Source organism: Aquarana catesbeiana, linkage group LG07 (genome assembly GCF_042186555.1).
Source record: "Aquarana catesbeiana isolate 2022-GZ linkage group LG07, ASM4218655v1, whole genome shotgun sequence".
Lineage (NCBI taxonomy): Eukaryota > Metazoa > Chordata > Amphibia > Anura > Ranidae > Aquarana > Aquarana catesbeiana.
This window is the reverse complement of record NC_133330.1, coordinates 102,246,178-102,265,242: the sequence shown is the minus strand read 5'-3', so window position 1 is coordinate 102,265,242 and position 19,065 is coordinate 102,246,178. Positions and strand designations below refer to the sequence as shown.

Genomic DNA, 19,065 nt, shown 5'->3' with positions numbered 1-19,065 from the left:
ATACTCCGATATATGGTCTTCCTACCTCTTCTCTAGACTGGTGTATTCTTATATGTTGCGTTTCAATTCCAGGATTCTGTCCATCTGGCCTCAGTGTTCTTGGTCTCCCCCAGCGAGGGCAATATTGTTTCAGGCCCCCCTTAAATTTTGATTTTCTAGTTACACCCTCAATCCAGAATAGTTGCAAAGTGGGTGAAGGTATCAGACCTTGTTTTAATACAACATGGAATCTATACATTTATATGTACATGACAGCAATAAATGTGAGTTTGAAATACCTTATCAACGTATTGCAATGTAAATGATGGAAATTTGACTGAATATCTGTATTTACATTTATAGACAATTGATACCATGTTACCCCTGAAGGAGATGAAAACCAGCTCCGAAACGCATCGGTGAAGTATATCATACCGTTTTGTCATGTATAACTGTTATGATGCATTTCCAGTTGTTTAGGTCATGTTTGCTGCATATTTTAATCAATTTCTATCAATAAAATTAATTTTAAAATTATTTTACTGTACTACCATTGAGTGCCTTCAAAGTCCTACCCCTAGGGGTTTCCTTGTTTTTAAAGGAAAACTAAAACAAACACTTTAGAAAAAAGGATGAAAATTAAGTTTTCTTTCAGTCTTTATTTCTACTTATGACTGAATGAATGAATGAATGAATGAATATGTCCATGTGCACATACCCTTAGACTTTACTAGACTTGATACCAATATCCTTAGGACGATGATTCAGGGCAAAAAAAAAAAAAAAAAAAAAAAAATAAATCAGGGGTTTCACATTTTAATCCATGTAAAAAGTTAAAGAATTCTATTGGTTGCCACTGCAAAAACTCCATATTTGTGCTCATTGTCTTTCCTCCAGTTTTTATGAATCTCCTGTACATAGGGTGCTCCAAGACAAAATCATACAGTAGCTCTACTAAGCTCTTCCTGCACAAGGGGGCCTGAAAAAAACCTGTGTAAAGATTGAGGAAACGCGAGATGCTGGCCTGCAGTTTGTATTAGGCTTGCCTTTACTAGATGCTGTAACTGATGACAGCAATAGTACTGTTCATGAGTTAAACAAACAAGCTTAAACAAGGAGTAGCACGTTCATCTAAAAAGGTATTTGTAATATATATATATATATATATATATATATATATATATATATATATATATATATATATATATATATATATATATATATATATATATATATATATATATATATATATATATATACATACATACATATACACACACACACATACATACACACACAGTGGGGATCGAAAGTTTGGGCACCCCAGGTAAAAATGTGTATTATTGTGCATAACAAAGCCAAGGAAAGATGGAAAAATCTCCAAATGGCATCAAATTACAGATTAGACATTCTTAAAATCTAACTTTTTTTGACATATTATATTTCCAACATTTACACTTTCAAAATTACAGAAAACAAAAAAATGGCGTCTGCAAAAGTTTGGGCACACTGCAGAGTTAATATCTTGTACTGCCCCCTTTGGCAAGTATCACAGCTTGTAAACGCTTTTTGTAGCCAGCCAAGAGTCTTTCAATTCTTGTTTGAGGTTGTAGCCAGCCAAGAGTCTTTCAATTCTTGTTTGAGGTATCTTTGCCCATTCTTCCTTACAAAAGTCTTCCAGTTCTTTGAGATTTCTGGGCAGTCTGTCACGCACTGCTCTTTTAAGGTCTATCCATAGATTTTCAATAATGTTGAGGTCAGGAGATTGTGAAGGCCATGGCAAAACCTTCAGTTTACGCCTCTTGATGTAATCCCCCGTGGATTTTGAGGTGTGTTTAGGATCATTATCCATTTGTAGAAGCCATCCTCTCTTTAACTTCAGCTTTTTCACAGATGGCATCAAGTTACCATCCAAAATTTGCTGAAATTTTATTGAATCCATTTTTCCTTCTACTCATGAAATGTTCCCTGTGCCACTGGCTGCAATACAACCCCAAAGCATGATTGATCCACCCCCATGCTTAACAGTTGGACAGAGGTTCTTTTCATTAAATTCTGTGCCCTTTCTTCTCCAAACGTACCTTTGCTCATTCCGGCCAAAAAGTTCTATTTTAACCTCATCGGTCCACAGAACTTGTTTCCAAAATGCCTCAGGTTTGTCTATATGTTCATTTACAAAGTTCAAACGCTGATTTTTGTGGTGAGGACGTAGAAGAGGTTTTCTTCTGATGACTCTTCCATGAAGACCATATTTGTACAAGTATCTCTTTATAGTGGAATAGTGTACGACAACTCCAATGTCTGCCAGATCTTTCTGGAGGGATCGTGCAGTCAAACGTGGGTTTTGAATTCCTTTCTCACAATCCTTCGAGCTGTTCTGTCTGATATATTTCTTGGTCTTCCAGATCTTGCTTTAACTTCCACTGTTCCTGATGACTGCCATTTCTTAATTACATTCCGAACAGAGGATATTGACATCAGAAAACGCTTTGCTATCTTCTTATAGCCTTCTTCAGCTTTGTGAGTGTCAACTATTTTCAGTTTCAGTTTTCTAGACAACTGCTCAGAAGAACCCATGGTGCTGATTGTTGGGGCAAGGTCAGATGAGTCTGGCCATTTAAAACCTTTGAGATTGACATCACCTGGTCTTCCCAGACGATGATTGAGAACAATCCATGACACTGGCAGGTCTCAGCTTTGCAAAGGGGGCAGTGCATGCTATAAAATTCTGCAGGTTGCCCAAACTTTTGCAGACGCCATTTTTTTGTTTTCTGTAATTTTGAAAGCTTAAATGATGGAAAAATAATCTAACTCTTTTTGACATAAGAATGTCTAATCTGTAATTTGATGCCATTTGGAGATTTTTCCATCTTTCCTTGGCTTCGTTATGCACATTAATACACATTTTTACCTGGGGTGCCCAAACTTTCGATCCCCAGTGTGTGTGTGTGTGTGTGTGTGTGTGTGTGTGTGTGTGTGTGTATGTATATACACACACACACACACACACACACACACACACACACAGTGGGGACGGAAAATTACATTTTTCACTCTTTGTTATATTGCAGCCATTTGCTAAATAGAAATTCATTTTTTTTTCTCATTAATGTACACACAGCACCCCATATTGACAGAAAAACACAGAATTGGTGACATTTTTGTAGATTTATTAAAAAAGAAAAAACGGAAATATCACATGGTCCTAAGTATTCAGACCCTTTGCTCAGTATTTAGTAGAAGCACCCTTTTGATCTAATTCAGCCATGAGGCTTTTTGGGAAAGATGCAACAAGTTTTTCACACCTGGATTTGGGGATCCTCTGCCATTCCTCCTTGCAGATCCTCTCCAGTTCTGTCAGGTTGGATTGTAAACGTTGGTGGACAGCCATTTTAGGTCTCTCCAGAGATGCTCAATTGGGTTTAAGTCAGGGCTCTGGCTGGGCCATTCAAGAACAGTCACGGAGTTGTTGTGAAGCCACTCCTTGGTTATATTAGCTGTGTGCTTAGGGTCATTGTCTTGTTGGAAGGTAAACCTTCGGCCCAGTCTGAGGTCCTGAGCACTCTGGAGAAGGTTTTCGTCCAGGATATCCCTGTACTTGGCCGCATTCATCTTTCCCTCGATTGCAACCAGTCGTCCTGTCCCTGCAGCTGAAAAACACCCTCACAGCATGATGCTGCCACCACCATGCTTCACTGTTGGGACTGTATTGGACAGAGGATGAGCAGTGCCTGGTTTTCTCCACACATACCGCTTAGAATTAAGGCCAAAAAGTTCTATCTTGGTCTCATCAGACCAGAGAATCTTATTTCTCACCATCTTGGAGTCCTTCAGGTGTTTTTTTAGCAAACTCCAAGCGGGCTTTCATGTGTCTTGCACTGAGGAGAGGCTTCAGTCAGGCCACTCTGCCATAAAGCCCCGACTGGTGGCCGGACAGCCAGCTCTAGGAAGGGTTCTGGTCGTCCCAAACATCTTCCATTTAAGGATTATGGAGGCCACTGTGCTCTTAGGAATCTTAAGTGCAGCAGAATTTTTTTTGTAACGTTGGCCGGATCTGTGCCTTGCCACAATTCTGTCTCTGAGCTCTTCAGGCAGTTCCTTTGACCTCATGATTCTCATTTGCTCTGACATACACTGTGAGCTGTAAGGTCTTATATAGACAGGTGTGTGGCTTTCCTAATCAAGTCCAATCAGTATAATCAAACACAGCTGGACTCAAATGAAGGTGTAGAACCATCTCAAGGATGATCAGAAGAAATGGACAGCACCGGAGTTAAATATGAGTGTCACAGCAAAGGGTCTGAATACCATGTGATATTTCAGTTTCTCCTTTTTAAAAAATCTGCAAAAATGTCAACAATTCTGTGTTTTTCTGTCAATATGGGGTGCTGTGTGTACATTGAGGAAAAAAAAAATGAACTTACATGATTTTAATGGTTGCAATATAACAAAGAGTGAAAAATTTAAGAGGGTCTGAATACTTTCCGTACACACACACACACACACACACACACACACACACATACATATCTGCTGCTCATTCAGCAGCAAAGGAAATACAGCAAGACATATTTAACAGTACTACTCACCCAGGTGAAGATGGAGAAGAACGAGAAAGCAATGGCTGCACGTGCCGCATCTGCACCTTCATTCAATGGATTGTGCTCTTGTTTGGACACCTGCCACTGGTTGGCTAAAAAGCAGAAACCAACAAACCAGAAGAAGGACCACAGACCTACAGCAAGGATAAGAAAGTTTGGGGTTGACAAAGCTGTCACTTGTGACATGAGAATGAATAACGGCTATTTGTAACAAGGAATGCATTATGACTAGTTTTATGCAGTTAGACTTTTCTTTGACCATGTAAAATATTTAAAATACATATCCTAAGAGATTTCCCATGTTAACATTGTAGACTAGAAGAGCATCTAATAAACTTTTTACTGAAGCTTCCCTCCAACCACTTTGCATATTATTTTATATATACTGTGATTCTGTACTTGCCAAATATGCTGCAGAAATCTCCCTCCACTGAGTCTGGCTGCATCCATTTAACTGTGGGAGCTGATGCCCCTACCTGTTCACTTCCTGGATTTACACAGACACCCCTCCAGTTCTGCAGCTCTCATTGGTCCTCTTATGACTCATCCCCCCTCCCTTCCTGGCAAACTCACAAGAGAAAGAGGAGAAAAAAAAAAAACGGGAAAGAGCGAGAGAGAAAGAGATGATGTCATAAGCCTAGGCTTTTTTCCAGACAAACAGGAAGTGGGAGTGGCAGAAAAAAAAAATAATATGCTTTACTATCCAAAGTTAAAACAAGGGCAGAAGATTTAATAGATGGAAAAAAAAAAAAAGTGACTGAAGTTCCGCTTTAAGTCTGTGATCCACTGAGCTTTTCCCCGACTTTCGGTCTCCGTGACATCCATAAAAGAAAAAAAAAAAAAAAAAAAAGGGAGGTTGTAAGTGACACTGGTCCAGGAAGGAAAAGAATGTCAAGATTTTACACCTCCACACATCCCTCTAAAGCAGGGGTCTCAAATTGGTGGCCCTCCAGCTGTTGAGAAACTACAGATTTCAACAAGACAAGCAGCCACTGAAACAAGGGACATTTCTCATTGAATGTATGTACTGTTCCTTGTGCTTATGAGGTTTTAATAGGAAGCAAGTTGTACATATAAACATGTACGTCATCTGTGTTCAACACCTACAGGGTCCTTTCCTTTCACACGGGCATTCCGTATGTCCTTATTTCCTCCATCCGTTGGCGTATGAAAAAATAAAACGGACATACAGGTATTGCTATAAGATAGCGGACATTAGTGGATGATCATCCGCCTCTGCTAAGCTCCATTTTTTTTTTTTTTTTTTTAAGATGGAACAAAACCCTATTTTTCTTCCGTTAAAAAAAAACGGAACGGACCAAAAAAATGGATGTTAGTGGACGATCTGCTGACATCCGTTTTCAAACCCTTTTTCTCCCCTCATTAACCACTTCAGCCCTGGAAGGATTTACCTACTTCCTGACCAGGCCGTTTTTGCGATACGGTACTGCGTCGCTTTATCTGACAATTACGTGGCCGTGCGACGCTGTACACAAACATATTTTTTTACGAAAAATATTGCAAAGGCATATATTGATTGGTTTGCGCAAAAGTTATCGCGTCTACAACCCATGGGATAGATTTAGAGACTTTAATTGTTTTTACTGGTAAGGGCAGCGATCTTTGATCTTTAGCAGGACTGCGACATTGCGGCAAACAAATCTGACCCTAAATGGCATTATTACATTGATCATTGCTACTGTATAAACACACTGTATATAGCTGGTTGCTAAGAGGGGACCGGAAAGTCCGCCGCTGCATCCTTAACCACTTCAGCCCAGGAAGATTTGGCTGCTCAATGACCAGGCCATTTTTTGCGATATGGCACTGCGTCACTTTAACTGACAATTGCGTGGTAGTGCGACGCTGTACTCAAATAAAATTGACGTCCTTTTTTTCCCCCACAAATAGAGCTTTCTTTTGATGGTATTTGATCACCATTTTTATTTTTTGCGCTATAAACAAAAGAGCGACAATTTTGAAAAAAAAAAAAAAAAAACCCACACAATATCTTTTACTTTTTGCTATAATAAAATATCCCCCCAAAAAAATAAATAAATAAAATCCCAATAAGCGTATATTGATTGGTTTGCGCAAGTTATAGGATCTACAAAACAGGGGATAGATTTATGGCATTTTTATTATTATTATTTTTTTTTTACTAGTAATGGCGGTGATCTGTGATTTTTAAATCGGGACTGTGATATTGCGGCAGACGAATTGGACACTTTTGACACATTTTTGAGACCATTGACAATTCTACAGTGATCAGTGCTATAAAAAAATTCACCGATTACTGTATAAATGTCACTGGCAGGGAAGGGGTTAACACTAGGGGGTGATCAAGGGGTTAACTGTGTTCCCTAGGTGTGTTCTAACTTTAGGGGGGATGGGACGGACTAGGGGAGGAAAGAGATCGGTGTTCATACTTAGTATGAATACACAATCTGTCTACTCTCCCCTGAGAGAACCGGGATTTGTGCGTTTACACACACGAGCTATCACAAGCGATCGCGGGTGTCCGGCGGTCATCCGCCCGCTCGGCACTTGCATCGGCTCCAGGTACACACTGCGTACATCAAATAGGGTGGGTTGTCGCTGTCCTGAAAGACTTCAGGAAAACAAGTTACCGGTAAGTCTAACTTGAATTTTCCCAAGGCGTCTTTCAGGAGAGTACCTGAGAGTATAACAGACAGACACTTACCCCTTAGGGCGGGACAACAGCCTGCATTCCTGCCAAATGCTTGATCGCTGGCAGATGTGAGGTCCAGTCTGTAATATCACACAAAGGTGCGGAAACTTGATCACGTTGCCACCTTGCAAATTTGTTCTGGGGTGGCACCAGCTCTTTCTGCCCAAGTGCCCGCAAGCACTCTGGTTGAGTGTGCATGAATTCCATCTGGCAGAGACAACCCTGCACGCGAGTATGCTTCCAGGATGCATAATTTCAGCCATCTGGCCAATGATCCCTTAGAAGCCTGGCAACCCCTTTCTTGTTGCCTGAAAAAAGCAAAAAAAAAAAAAAAAAGAGTCTGTACGTCTAAAGTCCTTTGCAATTTCTAGATAGCGTAACAAAATCCTTTTGACATCCAACGTATGAAAAAAGGTCTCCTTCTCCCCTAATGGGTTGGCACAGAAGGTTAGGAGCACAATGTCTTGTGAGCGATTATGTACTGAAGCTACTTTTGGTAAGAACTTTGGGTCTGTCCCAAAAATAACTATCCGGAAACACTGACAGTTAAGGTTCTCTAACTGACAAAGCGTGTAGCTCACTGATCCTGCGTGTCTGAAGTAATGCCGATTAGGAACACAGCTTTAAGAGTGAGACATTTGAGTGACGCTTCTTCCAGAGGTTCAAATGGACTCCTTGCTAGGGATTGCAGGACTACCGACAAGTCCCACTTAGGGAAATTCTTGACCAGTGCCGGCCTTGATCTTGCAAGAGCTCAAAAAAAAAAAAAAAAAAAATATCTGACTACCAGCGTTTCAGAGACCACAGATTTTTCTAAGAACACCGCTAGCGCAGCAACCTGTACTTTCAAGGTACTGACTGATAGTCCCTTATCTGCCCCATCTTGCAAAAACTCAAAGATGGAAACAAGGCTCCTTGGGTCTTAGGCAAATGAATCGTACCATGAATTATAGACCTTCCAGACTTTAGTATAGATGGCCCTTGTTACCCTTTTTCTACTTGATAGTAATGTTGTAATGTAATCAGACGGTCAGAAAACCCCTTGCTCTTTAGGAGCTGCTCCTCAGATACCAGGCTGCGAGAGACAGGCTGACCACTTCTGGATGATTTACTGGACCCTGGATTAGCAGATCCTGCTGAGAGAGGTAGGTGCCAACAAGGCTTGATCGCCATTCCCAGAACTGTTGAGAACCAGGTCCTTTTCAGCCAAAACTGAGTAATTAGGATGACTGGTACCTTTTCCCGTTGGATCTTACTTAATACCAGTGGAATTAACTGGAACCGGGGGAAAGCGTAGCAAAGGTGAAATCTCTATGGATGTGCCAGAGCGCCTGCACCTAGCGATCAGTCGCGATTGTTTAAGGAAAAGAACTGAGGAACTTGTGCATTCTCCTTTGAGGCAAACAGGTCCACCCCTGGCTGTCCCCAAATACTGGCAATCATTGCAAAGACCTGCGGGTTTAGAGACCACTCTGCTTCCTGAATGGGGTACCTGCTCAGGAAATCCACCACTCTGTTCAGGGTCCCCTTTAGGTGGATTGCTGACAGGGATAGCAAGTGCTTCTCTGCCCACAGAAGTATTTTCATTGCCAGTGTTTGTAAGGACCTGCTCCTTGTGCCCCACTGTCTGTTTAGATAAGCCACAGCGTTGTCTGTTAACACTTGAACGTGGTGAAACCGGAGATCTTGCTTGAATACTACTAGATTTAAAAGCAATCGCCTTCAGTTCTCTCCAATTTGAGGACCTTGTCGCCTCCTTCTTGGACCAACTTCCTTGAACGAAGTTTTTCTCTAGGTGAGCCCACCATCCCCAAGAGCTGGCATCTGTTGTCAGTCTTCTTTCGACTGGAAAGGCCCAATCTAGACCCCTTCATAGGATCTCCTGACTCTTCCACAACCATAGTGACCTCTTCACCCGGGTTGGAATCTTCAGCTCCGTGTCCGGGGATCTTAAGCTGTGATCTCATGACCTCAGGAGAAAAGATTGTAGACACCTGAAGTGCAGTCTTGCCCACTTTCTCTGGCGGGAGAAAAATCTTCGGTTCTATTGAGGTGATTTGATAGCCCAGAAAGCGAACCTCCTGTGATGGGTTTAGTGAGGATTTCTGAAAGTTTAGAGATTCCAGATGGTTGCGTGCTTTGGCCAAGTTGTCCTGCAACCTTTCCCTTGAGGGATCGGCGAATAGTAGGTCGTCCAAATAGGGAATCACAGTGATTCCCTGAAAACGAAGCGGGGCTAGAGCGTCCGCCATCACCTTGGTAAAAGATCCGAAGTGAGAATGACAGCCCAAACGGCAAGGCCTTGAATGGCAGATGATGAATCACGCCTTCCATCTTTACCTGGGACTGGAGTGAGATCGGGATATGCAGGTATGCATCCCTTAATATTTATTGACGCCATGTAACATTCTGGGGTCAGCAGATTTCTGACTGTGAAAAAAATAAATAAATAAAAAAATAAATAAAAAGCAAGTCCACCTTGAACTTTCTGTACTTGACAGATTTGTTCAGAGGTTTTAGATTGAGAATCAATCGGAATTCCCCTGTTGGCTTTCTTACCAACAAAATGTGAGAATAAAAACCCTGTTGCCGCTCTTCTGGTGGCACTTGGATCACTACAACTACACCCTGCTGCATCAGTTCCCTTAACAAGGACTTCATGGCCAGAGCTTTTACTGGATCCTTTGGAATATTCGTCACAAGAAATCTTCTTGGGGGGATTGAGCATAAACAGACTTGAGGTTATGCCTTACCACTGCAGAAGGAAAGTTTTCAGCTTTCCGCCCACCCGTAGGGTTGAGTCGTTGGGATTTTTCGGCTTGCGTAGGACGAAAAAGGGATTCTGCCTTTGCCTTTAGCGCGGTCCAATTCTTCCTCCTCCCCTGGGACTTGTTGTCCTGCTCCTGAGCCCTCTGAGATCGAAAAAAGCGCTCTGGGGTTTGTTTCTTCTTCTTCTTTACCGGGAAGGACTTCTTCCTATCAGCAGTCCTGTCTAGAATGGTATCTAGATCAGGGACAAAGAGAAGGTCACCCGAAAAAGGAATCCCACAGAGTTTACTCTTTGATGCCGAATTACCTGGCCAAGTCTTCAGCCATAATGCTCCTCTTGCCGAATTTGTTAAGGCTACTGATCTAGCTGACATTCTAATTGCTTCGAATGAAGCATCCGCTATAAAGGCTACCGCAGAGGACAAGGTGGAAAAGGAATCCAAAATTTCCTGTTTGGGTGAACCCGCAACTACTATCTGAGCTTTAAACTGGTTAACCCAATACTCCAAGTTCCTGGCTACGCATGTCGTGGCCATAGCTGGCTTTAAATTGCTCATGATTGATTGCCAAGATCGCGAGCAAGAGAAACGTGCGCTTATCCATTGGATCCTTTAGGACCCCCATGTCTTCAAAGGCCAGGTCGGTGGATCTGGAGACCTAGGACAAGGCAGCATCCAACCTGGGGACCTTGTTCCATACTGCAGAGGGTTCTTCCGCAAAATGGAAAGTCTCTTGAGGGCTCTTGAGTAAAAAAAAAAAAAAAAAAATTATATCTGATTCCTGCCATTCTTTTACAGAGTCCGGAATGACAGAATGAACCGAAATGTCCTAACTTTAGGCTCGCATAGACCCGTGTACATGCGGTCATGCAGTGTTAGTTCATTTTTTTCTTCACTTAGGCCAAGGCTAACATGCATGGCTCTTATGCCCCGTACACACGGTCGGAATTTCTGACAGAAAAAGTCTGATGGGAGCTTTCAGTCGAATATTCTGACTGTGTGTATGCCCCATCGCAATTTGTCGGCATTTCCGACGGACTAAATTTTTCCATCAGAAATGCCGACGGAGGAGGTTATCCCGTTGGCAAGTCCAACCGTGTGTACACGGCATAAGAAGCCCATCAACTTTTTCCAGGGATAGCTTAAAAACTTGGAGGGGGCCACTTCCGCCCCTTCACCCTCCTCCTCTTTTGAATCGTCATTGGAATGTGCGGGGGATTGTTTTTCCCCTGGTAGAAGGACCTCCAGACAGAGACTAACACTGGGACAGGAAGTGAACCCTGGGAAGACTGATGTGGAGGGCTGACTAACAGACGGACTAACTAATGAGTCACAGAATGTCCGAATCGTGGCACATAGTTCATTCTTTACTGAGGCAACCAAGTCATCACAAATGGAAGCAGATTCCTCTTTGGAAAAAAGCCCTATGCAGCACTTCCATTGCTTCTTTGGTCAATTTTCTCCCATCTTGGCTTGGCTTTCTCCCATCTTTTTCCCCGGGTTAGAGCTTTTGGCCTGTGAGAAAAAACAAAAAAACAAACACCACACGCAACAGGGCACACTTAGTGAGACCTAGTCTCCGCTTGTGGACCACCCAAAAAAGGTGCACCAGGGAGAAAATACAGCCTCCGGTGCCCAAGACAGGCCTTCGCCACCAAGGGGAAAGAAAATAAATAAATAAAGAGAGCGGAAACCCCAGGTAAAAAGGAAATGGGCAGACTTAATCCACTGCCCCTTACCTGAGCCTTGCTGGTGCCTGTCACCACCACTGCAGATGCCGTGTCCTCCATAGAGGGTGTGCAGCGCTCCACTTGCCGCTTCCAGACTCCCATAGTGCCACTGCACTGGACGCGCCAGCTTGTGCCCTGCCTCCTCCCGCTGTGTCCACCGGAAATTACGTCAGGCACTGACCTGCTAATGGGAAGTGTCACTTCCGGTGTGGCCGAGAATTTCTCTCGGCCAACGCAAAATGCCGGCGGCCGTCGCTCCCAGGACACTGGATCTCCTGCAGCTCTCCCCAAGCACCTAGGGGGTAAGAGGAGCCCGAACCTACCACTGCCAATGCCCTGGTAAGACGGGAGGGCTTAAGGTCTCTAAAAAAGGAGGACAAAAAAAAAAAATAAAATTAGAAGGAGCACCCAAGAGATCCTGGCTCCCCTCCAAAAGATGTTCCCTCTGGGCCGGAGGACACAAAAACTGAGGTGTGGTAGGGAGGTGCCTCCCTTTAAAGATCTGGAGGAAGGAGTTTCCTGCGGTCCGGTGGGAGGAGTCACTATCTCAGGTGCTGTCCTGAAAGACTCCTTGGGAAAAGGGGGCATGCTGGGCATTGCAGTTTCTCAGACTCGCCGCACAGAGGGCATGCTGGGCATTGCAGTCCCTCAGGCTCACCGCACAGAGGGCATGCTGGGCATTGCAGTTCCTCAAGCTCACCGCACATAGGGCATGCTGGGCATTGCAGTTCCTCAAGCTCACCGCACGTAGGGCATGCTGGGCATTGCAGTTCCTCAAGCTCACCGCACGTAGGGCATGCTGGGCATTGCAGTTCCTCAGTCTTACTGCACAAAATAGCATGCTGGGCATTGCAGTTCCTCAGGCTTACTGCACAAAGAGAATGCTGGGCATTGCAGTTCCTCAGGCTTACTGCACAAAGGGCATGCTGGGCATTGCAGTCCTTCAGCTCACTTTTGAAACCAAATGCAAGGCCATACTCCTAAGCAGAGTGTCACCAGGAGTGTCCCTAGGACCAAACACCACCAAGGGCTCCTCTCTCCTTAGTGGCTGGTGCTGGCATTACCAGTAGTAGTCTGGGCCAGAACGCGGGGAGGAACGGTGCACCTTCGACTAAGCCCCCCTGGACAGAATGAGAGCGCAGCCCCCGGAGCTTCTTTCCCACCCTCAGGGAGAAGCTGGGGTGGCTAAGCGGCGGACCCAACGGTACTTTCCCCAAGGCTCCGTCAACCGAAAAAAATAGAGATAGGGAGAGCTACTCCCCACAGTAAAAACCGGCTTCAACCTCCCCAGTTGATTAGCCCTAGTTCCCAGCGATGTCTCCCCGCCAGAGGAAACACCGAAACAGGAGGGGTTTAAATCTTGAAACTAAGGCAGTGTTTCATGTGAAGGGAGGAGCAGAGTTCTCTCAAAGGTGGCTGTCCTCAAAGATATTTAGGGGAAAAAAAAATACATACCAGACCCATATCCGAGCATTCAGCCCGGCTGGTCAGGAAAGGGAGGGGACGAGCGAGAATCCCCCTCCTGAACCATACCAGTCCGCATGACCTCAACATGGGGGGGGGATCTGTCTTTAGCGCCTTGCCTTTATGTTGATTGGGCCTCTTCCCCACAACCCTGGCCGGTGATTGTCTGGGTCTGCAGGTGGGGGGGGGGCGGCTACCCAATACCCATTCACCAAAAAAAAAAAAAAAAAAGTCGTCAAAAGGAAGCCACCACACAAGAGCCAGTTTTGATAACTCCTCCAATAGCTCTGAGCTGTCTTCTCCTTCCGCCTTCTCTCCCTCCACCGCTGTCTTCCACGCTGGTTACCCACAAAAAAAAAAAAAAAAGCCGCTGTTTTGTAACGGTCTTGCATCGGTTATATAGCCATGAGGCGTGGCCATCATATGACCTCACCCAGGGTGCCCGCCCCTGCGACGTTAAGGGCGGACTTTCTGGGTGACTTCATTGGATAACCACACCCCACGGCTATATAACAGATGCTAGACAGCGAGCGACAACATAACAGAGGAAGACAGCCACAGAACAGCAGCTTTTTTTTTTTTTTTAAGCGGGTAACCGGCGGCACAGGATAAGACGGCTCAGAGCAATTATTAACCACTTCAATACCCAGCCATAGTCAAACGACGCCCACAGATGGGATCTCCCATCCTGGGTGGGTGTCATATGACATCCTCGGCTTTCCGCCGCTACTGCGGGCTCCCGGGGGATCGATCGGGGATCCAGCATATCCCTCAGGACACAGCCGTTCCCCGATGGGAGTATTGGAGCGGTGGAGCTTCCAGAGCAGCGTGACCGGCTGTCATTGGTCACTAGACAGAGCTGCTTGTGTAGCGGCGTGCACGGCCCCCGGGTGCGGCTGAGCGGCGATCAGGGCTGAGGCTTTTCACTTGGATACAGCCCAGCCCCAATCAGTGTAAAGGGTCATTGAAATTGGCTCTCTAGCGACCGGTTGTGTCCAATGACAGCCGGTCACTAAATGTAAACAAACACTGTGTGTAACTGCTGTTGTTGGGTTCTCCTCTTCACACACCGATCCAGTGTGAGGAGGAGATCAGCTAACAGTGAGTTACATATTACATTACTATATATGAACTACTGTGCCCAGATTGCCCCCCTAAATAAAGAGGACCTGTCATCAGGAGTACCTGTCCATCAGAGTACTCGCCACTTGTCACCAAGGTACCCGCCAGAGTACCCGCCACCAAGGTACCCGCCACCCAGGTACCCGCCACCCCACCACTTGTCACCAAGGTACCCACCACCAGAGTACCCACCACCTGCCACCAGAGTACCTACCACCAGAGTACCTACAGCCACTATGTCCAGAAAGGTGTACACCCCAGAAGAGGCATACCAAATACTCAGTCTGACCGATGAGAGCAACGGGGAGCTCTCACCACTCAGTTCTGATTCCGATTCTGGTTCGGAATATGAGCCCCCCGAAGGCAGCACATCAAGATCCGAATCAGAGGAGGAAGCAGTCCGTCCAAAAAGAAGACGGTCTGAACACCAGGCAGCTACCAGCAGTGCCAACGGCGGTAGACCCCAGGAAGAGAGCCCCAGTACAAGTGCTGCTAGACACCAGGAGGAAAAGCCCAGTACAAGTGCACGCCAAAGAATTAGGGCCCAAACCCAGCTTCCAGATGCCTTGGCAAACCCATTGTGGCTGCCTTCTACCACAGGGTCAGCCACGATCCCCCCTTTTACAGCACAGCCAGGTGTGCAGGTCAACACTGCAGGTTTTTCCCAAATGGATTTTTTAAATTTATTTTTCCCTGACAAATTAATTCAAGGCATCATGGACCAAACCAACCTTTTTGCCCAACAATTCATTGCAATCAACCCCAGCTTTAGCTATGCCCGCCCTTTTGAATGGAGACCCCCAACAGTGGTGGAGCTTAAAATTGTTTTTAGGCCTAACGCTCAACATGGGGCTTACAAAAAAAAATAAAAAATGAAATGCATAAGTATTGGTCGACCAAACCCATCCACCATATGCCAATTTTTTCATCGGCCATGTCCAGGTCCTGATACGAAAATATAATGCGTTTCCTGCATTTTAGTGACAACTCACAGTGCACCCCCCAAAATCACCCAAACTTAGATAATCTATATAAAATTCGACTTTATGTCCCTGACAAAAACATATCTGTGGACGAATCCCTTTTCACAGGCCGGCTGGGAATCAAGCAATATATCCCCAGCAAGAGGGCGAGGTACGGCTTGAAGCTCAACAAGCTCTGTGAAAGCGCCACCGGTTATGTGCACTCATTTCGCATGTACGAAGGCAAACATTCCTAGATCCAGCCCCCTGAGTGTCCTTCGTGCGTGGGAATAAGTGGAAAAATAGTTTGTGTGTTGGCATTCCCACTCCTCCAAAAGGGGTATCATATTTATATGGACAACTATTACACCAGTTTGCCCCTTCTCTGCCACCTGTACCTAAGAAAAAAAAAAAAAACCCTAGTTAGATACCGGTAACGGTATTTCTACGAGTCTTTAAGCACAGCACCTGGAGAGAGCGCAGCTCCAACCACTTTTCCCAGGAAACACTGCAGTCAGTTTTCTTTAAAGACCGGACGCTTCCACCATGGCCTCAGTTGTTCATAGAGTACCTCCAGACATGCTGAAATTAGATAAGCAAAACATAGCAATAACACCACATTTTATAATACAATTAGGGTGGGTCATAGGCGCTGTCCTGAAAGACTCGTAGAAATACAGTTACCGGTAAGTCTAACTAGGGTTTTTCTCCCTTCGTCTTTCAGGACAGCACCTGGAGATAAGAGAGTACTTACTCTAGGGTGGGACTACCGCCTGCAGGACTTTCCTGCCGAACGATTGTTCCAATGCCGATAGCAAGTCCAACCTGTAGTGGCAGGTGAAGGTGGAGAAGCTTGTCCACGTGGCCGCTTTACAGATCCGACCCGGAGAAGCCCCTGCTCTTTCCGCCCAGGCCGTTGCTACTGCCCTTGTTGAGTGGGATACTACCCCTGTAGGAGGATCTGCCCCTGAAGCTCTATAGGCTTCACTGATGGCCATTCTCAGCCATCTACCTATAGTGTTTTTGGAAGCACTATACCCTTTACGTGGTCCAGAGAATAGAATAAAAAGAGTGAGTTTGACTTTCTGAACTCTCTTGTGATTTCTAGATAGTGTAGTAAACACCTTCTCACGTCCAGGGTATGGAAAGACTTCTCCTTAGAGCTGGATGGTGTAGGGCAAAAGGTAGGTAGATTTATTTCCTGTGCCCTATGAAATGCTGTTGAAACTTTTGGCAGAAAACCCAGGTCAGTTTTTAGCACTACCCAGTCTGGAAATATATAACAGAAAGGTTCTATTATAGATGGAGCTTGAAAACTTGCTTACTCTTCTAGCTGAGGTAACGGCTACTAAAAGAACTAGTTTGAGCGACCATAAATTGATTGTCGCTTCCTCTGGAGGTTCAAAAGGCCTTTTGATTAAACCTTGTAGAACCAATGATAAGTCCCATTTTGGAAAAAATTTACAAAGGTATTGGCCTAGTTCTGGCCAATGCCTTAAAAAAAAAAAAAAAAAAAAAAAATCTAAACGATAAGTGGTTCCTGAGATAGCTGTCTCTCAAGGATAACCGGTAAGGCGGCCACTTGGACCTTCAGGGTACTAGCTGCCAACCCCAACTCCATTTCCTCATGGAGGAACTCTAATACTGAAAGTATTTCCTGTGGAGAGAACTTTTTAGTCGTGCAGCAGGAATTAAACCGCTTCCACGTCTTAAAATAAATTACTCTGGTAACCTTTTTTCGGCTACTTAAAAGGGTTGAGACCAGTTTATCTGAGAAGCCTTTTCTTTTTAGGATCTGCACCTCAGTAACCACCCTGTCAGTCTGAGGTGCTCCATATTTGGATGCTGAAGGGGTCCCTGGGTTAGGAGATCTTTCCGAAGTGGAAGAACCCAGTGAGGTTCCACCGCCATCCTCTGTATAGTTGCAAACCAAGCCCTTTTGGGCCAAAAAGGAGCCACTAGAATCATACTCGTGGCCTCTTTAATACCAAAGGGATCATTTGAAAGGGGGGAAAGGCATAGCACAAGTGGAAGTTCCACGGTTGTGCCAGAGCATCCAATCCTCTCGCTTGATCTTGCCTGTTTAGTGAAAAATAGGCCTTCACCGTTGTATTTTTCTGGGATGCGAACAGATCTATTTGAGGAGCTCCCCATTTTTCTATTAATTTTTGGAATACTTCTGTGTTCAGACTCCACTCTGCTTCTAGTATCCTTTCTCTGCTCAGAAAGTCTGCTACTGGATTCAGATCTCTCTTTAGGTGCACTGCTGTTAGGGACCTCAGGTTGTTTTCTGCCCAGGATAGAACCTGAAGGGACAAGGATAGCAAGACCTTGCTTCTCGTGCCTTCTTGTCTTGTTATATATGCCACTGCTGTGGCGTTGTCCGACAAAACTTGGACATGGTGACCCTGGACTAGTTTCTCGAAAGACCATAGTCCTAGGAGAATAGCCCTTAGTTCCCTCCAATTGGAGGATCTCCTGGATTCCCTGTTTGTCCAATTCCCCTGAGCCATCTGTCCTTCCAGGTGGGCACCCCAACCCCAAGAACTTGCATCCGTTGTCAACCTCTTCTCCAAGGGAAAACACCAGATTCTCTCCTGTATGGAATCGATAGTATATCCCAGGAATGTTATTGTCTGCGATGGAATCATGTTGGATTTTTCCTTGTTTATTATCCAGCCGACACTCTCCAAGTGTCTTTGTCCTTTCCAGATCCTTCCCTAATAGATCCCGTGTCTTGGCAAATATTAGAAGGATTGTCTAAATGTGGGACAATCGATATTCCCTCTACTCTTAGTGGGGCTAAGGCCTCTGCTAAGATCTTTGCGAATATCCTCAGAGAGGATGACAGCCCGAAAGGAAGAGCTCTGAACTGAAGATGTAGGATTGAGTCTCCCCTCTTGTTTGCAAACCTTAGGTGCTTTTGGGATGCTGGTGCTATAGGCACATGGAGATATGCATCTTTCAGGTCTATGGATGCCATAAAACAGTTTGGGGTCAGGAGACCCTTTACTGAAAAGATCGTGTCAATTTTGAATTTCTTGTACCTGATAGATCTGTTGAGGATCTTCAGGTTCAGAATTAATCTGAATTTGCCTGAAGGCTTCTTTACAAGAAATATGTGCAAATAGCAGCCCTGTTCTACCTCTTTGAGAGGAACATTTATGATCACCCTCTGTTGAATCAATTCCTGTAGGATTGATGTCATTGCTACAGATTTCTCTGGGTCTCAGGGAGCCTGGGTTACGTAAAAACGAACAGGTGGGGGTTGAGAGAATTCCAGTTTGTAACTCTCTATTATTGTTTTGAGGATAAAACGGACTGTCGGTTATCATCTTCCACTGTGAAAAGAAGGTTTGTAACCTTGCTCCCACAGTCGGAGGATAATCACTGTTTTTTTGTATTTGGGGTAGGGGGGCGAAATAGTACTCCTGACTTGCCCCTCCCTCTCTGAGACCTCCATGGTTTTTTATAAACTGTCTTTTGTGTCCGGGGTTTTCCGGAAAGCACGAAAATTTTTATTGCCTTGAGGAATCACCTTTTTCTTTATAGGGAAGGCCTTTTTCTTGTCAGCCGTTCTTTCAAGTATGGTTTCAAGACCCGGGCCATAAACCAAATCTCCCTCAAAAGAGTAGACCGCATAGTTTGGTCTTTGAGGCTGTATCCCCGGTCCATGTCTTAACCCATAAAGCTCTGAGTTGAGTTTATAACGCTGAAGATCTGGCTGACATTTTAACTGATTCAGCT

At 44.7% G+C, this 19,065-nt stretch overlaps 1 protein-coding gene across 2 annotated transcripts in view; it reads right to left on the bottom strand.

Moving 5' to 3' along the window:
- The window catches only part of SYNGR1 (synaptogyrin 1), an 89,498-nt gene that overhangs the window by 25,386 nt on the left and 45,047 nt on the right, over window positions 1–19,065 (bottom strand). For both annotated transcript variants that reach the window (XM_073592547.1, XM_073592548.1), the window contains exon 3: window positions 4,569–4,714. In XM_073592547.1, the coding sequence (XP_073448648.1) occupies window positions 4,569–4,714 (146 nt within the window). The remainder of the gene's footprint in view (window positions 1–4,568; window positions 4,715–19,065) is intronic.